We start from the raw sequence: 10,645 nt of genomic DNA on the forward strand, positions 1-10,645 counted from the left end.
CGTTTCTAACCTCATTCTCTATGCTGGATTCTGAGTGGGCGGGCGGCTATGATAATGAGGCTCTGTGCTGATTGGCTGCCTGACGCAAATGACACGATACACCGCTACGGAAAAATGGCGGAAGCTCCAGCCGGTGGAGATAGTTGTGGGCGTGGTTTTTACGCATCGCTCCAGTCGTGATGTCACGGCAGGAGCAGAATCTGAACGGCTCATAGAAGCCACATCAGACTGGATGGCTCATCCGGGCGGCTGTACAGACACTGCAGAATTTGGTTGCTTTCCTCCTTCTCTGAGTTAGCAGGCTGAGGGGAGACCACTTTATATATGTTAAAGCAAGAAAAAACCTGTTTTTCATAATAGGTCCCCTTTAAGGGCTGTTTTCTGGAGGGGTATGACTGATTAAGGTCGTGTAAACACGCCCCCTGGCTCTGATTGGACGAGGGGGGCGGTGGATGCTCACTGCAAGTGGTGCCAAGAAGCAGATTTGTTTCTCAAATCACCTTGTTCGTGTAATATCTGAAAATAATTGGTTGACTCTTCACACCACAAAAATGGAAGCACAACAGATTCTCTCCTTTATTGGAAATGTATGTCTTTATGCGACACTAGATTAAAGCTGGTTTAGAGGACGGCGTTTACGACAGGTAGGCCGCTGCGTGCGGCACCCGCTCCACCACGCAGCAGCTGACGGCTAAGAAGGTCTGGTCGAGGTCACGCACGGCCTGCCAGCTGTCGCTGGCGCCGTCGTAGCGCTCCACGTTGCTGCACATCAGCGGGTTCTCATTCTGGAAGCCTCCCACCACGTACAGCTGCTCCTCCAGCACGGCGATGCCGAACTGGCTGCGTGCGTGAAGCATGGGGGCCGCCGTGCACCAGTGCTCGGATACGGGGTCGTAGGCGGAGACGGTGGACACGTGATTGGTGCCGTCCCAGCCTCCAGCCTGGGAGCGAGAAGAAACACCTCATTTACATCCCTGATCCTCGAGAGCAGCTGTCCAGCAGGTTCTAGATGTTTCCCTGCATCAACACACCTGATTCTAATTAATGGCTGTACATCAATGACTACGTTTACATGCAGTCAAAATTCAGGTTATTGGCTTATAGGCTAATATTCCGGTTACTGAAACATTCGGAATATTCCGTTTACATGCGTGAGCAAACAGGGTTATCCCTGTATACATTGTAATTAATCATTCGGGATATCTCCATCAAAACAGCGATGCGCGGAGAACCGGATGGCGCAATTAACGTAATTTCCACTTCCTCTTCCTGTATCCAAATTCAAAACAAATGCTACTTCGCGCAACCTTTCGCTCACCGTCTTGTAAATCTCACTATCCCGGTACTTTCTACCGTCTACAAATGCCAAAATGTTCATATCATTCATTACATTTATGAAGTGATTAGTCTCCTCCTCACTCCAAAAGTGTGGCGTGGTCTTGCGTTTCTCAGTGTTTATAAGAACTTCCTGGACTCAGAAGACCAGGATTCCTTGCGAACAGAGCATGCGCAGAAAACAAATTCATGTTCCGTTTGATTGGGATATTCCGTTAGGCGTTTACATGACCCAATATTCGGGTTTTAAAAGGAGTAAGCCAGGGGTAATATTCAGGTTTTTAAAAACCGGAATATGAGCAAATTCGGGTTATTCAAAAGGGTTATTGGTGTTTATATGGCCGTTCAAATTTGGGTGATTGCCAATATTCGGGTTTTAAAAGGCTTATTGAGTGCATGTAAACGCAGTCTATGTTGATGACCAGAGTTGGGAATAACGGCGTTACCAAAACCGTTATTGTTTCCCAGTAACGGGTAATCTAACTAATTACTATTTCAAAGGTTACAACGCCGTTACCATAACTGACAGTGAAATGTGGCGCATTACTACACACTGTTAGGATTTTATGAAATTGTTTAAAAGTTTGAAGGGTTTTTCTATAAGATTCTACACTGGTATTTTTTCTCCATTTGCAGGGTCACCTCCTGTTTTATGACAGGCTGTTAAATAGTGTTTCTTTAGGTGAAAACAATTAAGAGAAACATATGTTTTCACACTGATGGGTCTCATCCGTTATCTGGGTTGACATCTCAAGTAGGAGCAATAAACAGGGACATACAGTATGGCTGAAGGTCTGATATGTTGGGCAGCTGGCTCCACCAATGGGGTTCAGGTACAAAGAACACCTCCCTTTTTAGTATAAATACAACTGGATTGATGACCACGGTGTGCATTCCTCTCCTACCTTTGTGGTTTGAGAGAAGTGTACCTCCGGCTGGAAAACAGTGTGCAGGATATAATAAAAGCTTTTATTAACATTTGATTCTGTTCACTGGTTTTTTTAATGGCGCACCAGACAAACGAACACGAGGATCTTTCAACACTGACATGATATGTAATTGATGTTATCCGACCTGACTCATTCTGAGTGAGGCAGGTTTGAAATAGTAATTAGTTAGATTACCCGTCACTGTGAAACAATAAAGGCGTATGTAACCGCGCTAACGCCGTTATTCCCAACGATGTTGATGACACAGCTCCTTGTATCACGGTGTACTGGAAGCAGCGTAGGCTCCAGGACCAGGGTCGGTGACCCCTGATTTACAATATTCCAAATGTATGTGTGGCAGGGTGGAGGAGCTGCAGCCACTCAGGCTGATTAGGGCACAGGTGGGCCCAATCAGCCTCTCCACTCTGCCAGCCTTCATAAGGCATAGCTGCACAGCAGAAAGGGGCTGTGGAGCTGCTGTGAAGGTGCTTCTGCACTGTGTTGGTGTTTGTGGGTAAATAAAGAGGGTCTGCATTAAACTCTGTGTCTCTCCATCCTGTCGGTCGGGCCCCCGTGGCACTCACCGTGCTACACTGGCGCCCAACGTGGGGCCCGATGGGAGGAGAGGCATGGAGCGGGCCCTGGACGCGCTCGCCCAGGCCATTGCGGACCTGGCCGCCCTGCGCCGGGACCAGGGCGGGCATCAGCTCGCTGTGTTGGCGGCGCTGATGCCCGCGGGCCGACCCACCCCTGCGCCACGCCGGAGGTTCGCCGCAGCAGCGCGGGAGGAGCTGGCGGTGCCGCAGCTGAGAGGCCGTGAGGCAGAAGCTGCGGGCCGCCAGGCGACGGCTCCCGAGGCGGCATGGCCAATGGAGCGACCCATCCCTGCACCCCGTCTGAGGTTCGCCGCGGCAGCGCTGGCGGCGCTGCAGCCGACCGGCCGTGAGGCAGTCGCTGCAGGCCGCCAGGCGACGGCTCCTGGGATGGAGGCGGAGTCGGAGGCAGAGGCGGAGTCGGATGCGATGGCGGAGTCGGCGGCAGAGGTGGAGGCTGACCAGCAGGGCGGCGTGACGGAGGAGGCGGTCCTGGACACGCCAGCTCCAGACCAGGGCTGCGCCGTGGAGGAGGCGGTCCTGGAGGCGGACCAGCGGCCGACGCGGGTCTGCGTCACGGAGGAGGAGGTGGTCCTGGACGCACCGTGTGGCCCGAGGCCACCATGGGCCCGGCCCCGAGAGCAGCTTCCACGGCGGGCGGGCCGACGCCGGGGACGACCCCCCCGACCAGGAAGGCCCGGGGGTTCCGGGCTTCCTCTCCCGCTCCGAGAGGGCGGGGGGGGGAGTAGGCTCGGCCGGACAGACCCCGGCGCGAGTTTGGCGTTGGGGGTGTGTGGCAGGGTGGAGGAGCTGCAGCCACTCAGGCTGATTAGGGCACAGGTGGGCCCAATCAGCCTCTCCACTCTGCCAGCCTTCATAAGGCATAGCTGCACAGCAGAAAGGGGCTGTGGAGCTGCTGTGAAGGTGCTTCTGCACTGTGTTGGTGTTTGTGGGTAAATAAAGAGGGTCTGCATTAAACTCTGTGTCTCTCCATCCTGTCGGTCGGGCCCCCGTGGCACTCACCGTGCTACAGTATGTTTCAGACACATCAAACAGCTTCACATGCAAACAGAAACTAATGCAATGATTTGCAAAATTGATTTAAAAAACGTTAAACCCTAAATGATGCAAAGATCCCACAGGCTGAAAATGGTTACCACGTAAATGTGTCCGTTGTAGCTGACGACCCCGGCTGCAGACCGAGCCGTTTCCATGGGCGTGATCAGCGTCCACTGGTCGGTGTCAGGGTTGTAGCACTCGGCAGAAAACAGAGGCTCCCCGCCGCTGAATCCCCCACAGATGTATATCTGGGAAATACAAAAATGTGCGACAGCAACGGACATGAATGCCGTGATGCCAACATCAAGTGTTCAATCTGCAACATTACATTTGCTATATGTTGTACTTTTACTTTTTTTTTTTTTCATACTCTGATATTTTTTTTGTACATATTTTTTGTGAAACAATTAAATTTTCAATTCAATTCAATATTATTTATATAGCGTCTATTACAGAAGATGTCTTTAGGATCTTTCCAGAGTCCAGAACATGACCCCCGAGCAAATATTACATAAACATAGCATAAACAATGGCAGGTAAAAAAACAAAAGCTCTAATGAGCTTAATCTCTGTTTAATTTCAAAATTTGGAGGTTAGCATTTCACTGGAAGCACAGTTACTAGACAGATGAATAAATGTTTAAGTTATTAATTAAATTGGTACCTCTCAAATGTTAAAAATAGCCTACTAGTAAAACTGTTTCTTGTTAATCATAGATGGGCCAGATACTGCGATATAGAGTAAAACAGATTATATAAAAACATCTAGTTTAATGTCAGATGGCTGTAAAGGGGATGCAACCTTTTTTTCTTTAGAGGCATCACAATTTCCAGAAGTCTTAATTAAACATTTGTGATTTTCTGACACTGTGACATCCACTGTTGCTATGGACATGAACAGAAATGCTCTAAATCTTCGCCCACAGGGATTTCCTGGTCCCCACTTGTTCAGGTGAACAAAACCCACGACTTCCAAAGGTTTCTTTTCCTCCGGTCTGGTACCACCCACCTTGCCGTGCAGAGCTGCAGCGCCAACATCAGCCCTCCGATCGTGCATCGGTGCGATTTCAGTCCACTGGTTGGTGTCGGGCTGGAACCGCTCTGCAGACCTGAGTGTCTCATGGCCATTCCAGCCTCCCATGGCGTATATGAAGCCGTTCAGGACGGCCACACCGAGGGAGCGTCGAGGCTCATGCATCGACCCAACCTCTTGCCAACTTTGGGTGGCGAGGGTGAACATTTGCACGTTGCTTAAGTGGAAACGGGTGACACCGCCGCCAATAAAATAGATGGATCCCTGGAGGTGAACGCAACCGCAGAACTTTGGAAAAGTTTGATCATTCTTATATGCTGTCAGCCAGCGGTCAGTTCGCACATTATATAACTCGATCTCATCATTTGGAAGATTGTCCTGGAAGCCACTGATAGTGAACAGCAGCTCGGCGGGCAGGCGTGTGCGTGTGGGGGGTCTCTCCATGCTGGGGTCACGCAGGATCTCCACGGTGCTGGTCACCATAGTCACACAGTCCAGGTTGTTCCTTACAACATCATCTTTGCTCACAATTTCAACCAAGTACTCAATAGGCATTAAGAGCAGGCGGACCTGGACAGAAACAAGAACATTTGCAGATAGAGACTACATAAGTGATCACAATTAACACAGACTTGTACGTTAGCCCTTACAAGGCCAAAACTCTAACTTGTGTTTCATCATTAAATGGTCTGTTGGTGGTGGTAGATACTTTATCTGCCACTTCAACTCATAAAACTGTGGTTGCAGAACTTCTGAACTGCATATCAATCATTAATAGTTTATTTAATGTCCTGTCTTTACTTACGCTGGGCAGCAATGTGGTCATGTGGCCCCTGCGTTCCTCAGGGGCAAAGCTGATCCAGCGGAGAATGGCCTCAAAAACAGCACTTTCCTGCCTCACGTTCAGCTCGTCCTTCTCTATGAGATCCGTCAGTTCCTCCACAGACAGCTGCACGAACTCCTGGGAGAACCTCGCAATCTCCTCGAAGTGAAGCAGGATGTAAAGGCAGGCTTTCTCCCTCAGCTCGGGATACTGGGAGTGTTTTGCCAGCTTCCAGGTGACGATGCTGCTGTCGGAGCTGAGGTTTTTCTGCAGGAAGTCACAGCAGGCCTGAATGATGGTTTTGACGTCGAAGTCCTGCGCTCCCGCCAACAGTTCCAGCACGTTGTCCTCCGTCACTGTGACGGAGCCGGTGTAGGCGTTCTCCACGATGAGGCTCATCACTTTTGCTGACACGTCCGGGAAGCTGAAGACCTTCTGTGTTGGGTTGCTGCAGAACAGGTCACTGCGGGATCGACATTCAGGTTATGATAGAACAGTCTCAATAGTCACAAATGCACAGACCGATTCTCAAATGCACTGGGCAAGATTCACACGTGGTAGGACAAGATACACAGATGTATTTCTGATGCACACACAAATATTAGGACCCTCTTGTAAAAGAGATTTTTAATCTCAACGAGTTTTTGTTTCCTGGTGAAATAAAGGTTAAATAAAAAAAATTAACTACATAAAAACTCCAGACACAGAGACAGTTTGTTCCCCCAAGCTGTCTCTCTGATGAATCTCATCACTCATGGAGTCTCAGAGAATCAATCACCGTGCAATAATAATATTAACAATAATAATAACACAATCATATGCTGTGACAATGCACCTTCCAATAATCATGTTTACCTCATTCTGCTGCACCTTTCACTTTAAAAAAATTGTATATATGTTAATAAGAGCTGTCATTTGTCTATTACCTATTTATTGTAGAGTGAGCGAAAATACAGAGTCAAATTCCATGTCTTGTCTGACCTGCCCTGGCCAAATAAACATGATTCTGATTCTGATTCTGATATAACCTGGTTTACAAATGGTTGGTGGTCTGTGGACTTCGCTGCATTTGTGTGTGAACGTCCACAAATGTCTTTTTTTAAACACGGAATGATCCGTGCATGCAGCACTGCACGGAAAGGTAGGTGCTACTAGACAGGTGGAAAAGAAACCTTTGGAAGTCGTGGGTTTGTTCACCTCAACAAGGGATGACCAGGAAATCCCTGTGGATTTAGAGCATGTTCTGTTCATGTCCACAGCAACAGTGGATGTCACAGTGTCAGAAAATCACAGATGTTTAGCCCACAGATTAGGACTGTATTGGGAGTTGCTCAGTTAAAGCGATTGAGATTAATAAGTAAACACTTCTCTTAGCAAACAAGGGGATTAAGTAGCGAAACATATTGAATTAGATGTTTGATTTGTGGCTCTGCGTGCCATGTTGAACTGACTGAAATTCACATCATATAGTGGTTTGAATGGCTTAATGTGGTTGGCTTATGAGTAAATCGTCCCGCACTTTGGGTGCATTCTTATAATTGGCAGAAACAAGGAGGATATCGTGTTTAAAAAAAGACATTTGTGGACTGAGGCAAGTCAGGGGAGTCTCAAAATTCACACACAAATGCAACAAAGTCCACAGACCAAAAACAGTTTGTAAATCAGGTTATATTTTGTTGTGCATCAGAAATACATCTGTGTATCTTGTCCTGCGCACGTGTGAATTGTCCTGTGCATTTGCAAATCATCCCGTGCATGTGAATCTTGGCCTGTGAATTTGTGCCTACTGAGACTGTTCTAGCTCCATATTCAGTGGGTTTGCAGCACAAGATGCATCATTTAAATCCACGTTATGTTAAGTATGGCAATGTAACACTTTCAACTCTTGGGCACATTTCCATGAGCTCATAGCTAATTATCAACAAAGCTGATTACATCAGTCAAGCTGATGACTGAGCAGGCAAAGAATAGTCTTCCAAAACTCAGTTTAACTCAAAATCTATTTGCAACGTTTATTAAAAGCATTTGAAAGTTGCTCCATGTTACATGAAAATCAGGCTAAAGGATAATTAAGTACTCCATGAAAATAGCATGAATCAGTTCACCTGAAGTAGGAGCTGCGGCCGCAGAGGATGATCCTGTGAGCTTTGAACTCCCCATCTTCAACTTTGATCACGGCGTCACACAGCGATTCCTCCAGAAGGAGCTCCTTCAACACAGAGATGTCCATTCTCAAATGTAGCTCAGAAGATTTTAACTACTGATAAATCGCTTATTTTAAAAAGCTGCAGGAACTTTCTGAGGAAGTTCAAACGCACATATGAATTGCTCAACAGGTATTATCATACTGTTTTTATTCGAAAATAATTCCATTATTCCCTTCTTTTGTCAACATGTCATCTAGGTTGTATTTTTTTAAACCAAATTTGCTGTAGCAACATTTGAACTTGTCAGTACTAGTTGGATATGAATATTTCCTAAAGGAGACTAAACTATACTAACGAGACTAAAACAAATCAGAAAAAATCTAAATAAGATTCTCTTCCCTGTGTGATAAAAAAAATAGTAAATACACTTTGAATTTTCTAAATTGTATAAACACAGCTCTGTAAGAAGTATCCTCAAGTTCTAGGAAATTCCTGTTATCAGTAAAAGTTGTGAGACGTCAGGTGAAGAGGCAACTGCAGAGACTGAACCGAAACACGGAGTTCTGAAAGCCTGTTTGGACCAAATATCTGGGATTCTGCGGCACCTCTTCAACCTCAGCTTGAGCCAGGTTATTGACATGTAGCCCTAACATCCCAAATCATGAAAGTTCTGGAGAGACTTTTTTTTGGCCCACCTTAATAAGCAAACAAGCACCTCCCAGGAGCCACTGCTTTTCAGTGTAGGGTTGGAGTTGAAGATGCTGTCATGCACCTGCTTCAACAAACCCACACTCATCTGGACAAAGCCGGCAGTACTGTGAGGATCATCTCTCCAGTGCATTGAACACCATCCTGCTTTGGAGCTACTGGGCCACGCCATTATACTGTATGTTGAAACAGTAGCAATATCAGCTAAAATTACACACATTACTCTCAACTAAAACAGGTGAACTTAGAAAACTTGCACAGAGTCTCAAAACTGGAAAAAACACCCGAAGCAGGAACGTCACACTTTGTCCTCATGAAAACGACGCTCACTCCACCGCTTCACCTGGACAGAAACAAAGTGGGGGGCTCATCATGTCATAATAAACCCATTATATCTTCAAAACAAAAGCAGCACAAACAAACAAGACCATTTAGGTTAAAGTCGGGGGGCTGTAGACGTTGGTGTAGACACCAAACATGTCTGACTCTGGGCTGACCAATGGGGAAGCATCTGCCCACTGCGGGATGTTTGTGTCAAAATGATTCAATCAATAAAAAAAAAAAAGACTTCAAAACTTTTTTCACTTCAACCAAAAAAAAAAAATCACTTCGAAAAAAAATATTTTCAATCCAAACAAAAGTGTTCAAATGCAATTGTTTGGGTCTCAAATTTTTTTTTGCATTCAAACACTTTTTTTCTTTGATTGAAATACATTTTTTTGATTGAAGTGTTTTTTTTTTTTTAATTGAAAATATATTTTTTGATAGAAGCAATCTTTGTTTTGATTGAATAATTAAAAAACAAATCTACCTCCATAGCTGCGGTCCATCAGGACCAAAACCTCACGCCACAAAAACAGTTTCTTCCCGACTGCAGCTGGTCTCGTCAACAAGGCCCCGGATCCCTGGATCCCTGGATCCCCCTCTCCCCCGTCTACCACAGACTTGTCCCCCAGCCCACCCTACGTTACATCAAAGCAAGGTGAGGCAGCGTTCAGTTATTCTGCTCCTCACCTGTGGAACAAACTTCCTGTAGACCTGAGGTCTGCTCCAACGGTCTGCTCCTTTAAATCAGGCCTAAAAACATTACTGTTTACTGAAGCGTACTCTTAAATTAAATACTTACCAGCTGTACTATGCTGCCCTTACTTTTTAACAACTTGTGCTTTTTATTATTTTACCTCTTTTCTTGTCATTTTATTTCATTTCATTTGTTATTTACTGTTTAATTGTGCCTTGCCACTTTTAATCTTGATGTAAAGCACTTTGAATTACCTTGTGTTGAATTGTGCTATTCAAATAAACTTGCCTTGCCTTGCCTTGCCTTGCATTAACGTAAAGACTCCACTCCTGACCTTATGCGTCACATTAACGCACATCCTAGGTCACCTCCATACAGACTCATTACTTCGGCACTTTAAAACCAATATGTTGTATATTTTTTCTTTTAATATTATTTGTTCTTTTGTATTGCACCAATCACCACAACAAATTCCTTGTGGTTTAAACTACTTGGCAATAAACTTCTTTCTGATTCTGATTCTGATTCAGGACTTTATAGGTGAGGAGGAGGACTTTAAACTCTATTCTGGCTTTTACAGGGAGCCAGTGTAAGGAGGCTAATATTGGGGTGATGTGGTCTATTTTCTATCTAAATAAAAAATGACATCTACATAAAACAGTGTTATCCACAAATATAAATAAAAGTTGGAGTGTTTTTCTTCGTCTGTTTACCGGTGTTCTGTCAATCAATGCTACAGTACCTGCCGAGAAATGCTACTTTGTGGTTCTGCGCATGCGCACATTCGATTTTTAAAGTTTGATTGCCACGTCCATCATTTCTTGCACGATGTAAAATTGATAATATGGGATGTTGAGTATTTGATCCTTCAAAATACACGAACCATGACATGAATTGCATTACACTTTGTGAACATCATACGATAAAGAGAAATAAAGAATTCTATCGCTTTATTTGATATTAATTCATTAATTGGCCTTTATTTAACCAGGCAGGTC

At 45.4% G+C, this 10,645-nt stretch overlaps 1 protein-coding gene across 1 annotated transcript; it reads right to left on the reverse strand.

The window, feature by feature from the left end:
- Window positions 1-635: 635 nt before the first annotated feature.
- On the reverse strand, window positions 636-8,001 carry LOC133456329 (kelch-like protein 10). Its single transcript, XM_061734807.1, has 5 exons — window positions 7,877-8,001; window positions 5,754-6,234; window positions 4,925-5,518; window positions 4,015-4,164; window positions 636-941 (listed from the first exon to the last, which is right to left on the reverse strand). The coding sequence occupies exons 1-5, from the start codon at window positions 7,999-8,001 to the stop codon at window positions 636-638; spliced, it is 1,656 nt and encodes a 551-aa protein (XP_061590791.1).
- Between the last annotated feature and the right edge of the window lie 2,644 nt (window positions 8,002-10,645).

The sequence above is a fragment of the Cololabis saira genome, chromosome 2, assembly GCF_033807715.1.
Source record: "Cololabis saira isolate AMF1-May2022 chromosome 2, fColSai1.1, whole genome shotgun sequence".
Classification (NCBI taxonomy): Eukaryota; Metazoa; Chordata; class Actinopteri; order Beloniformes; family Belonidae; genus Cololabis; species Cololabis saira.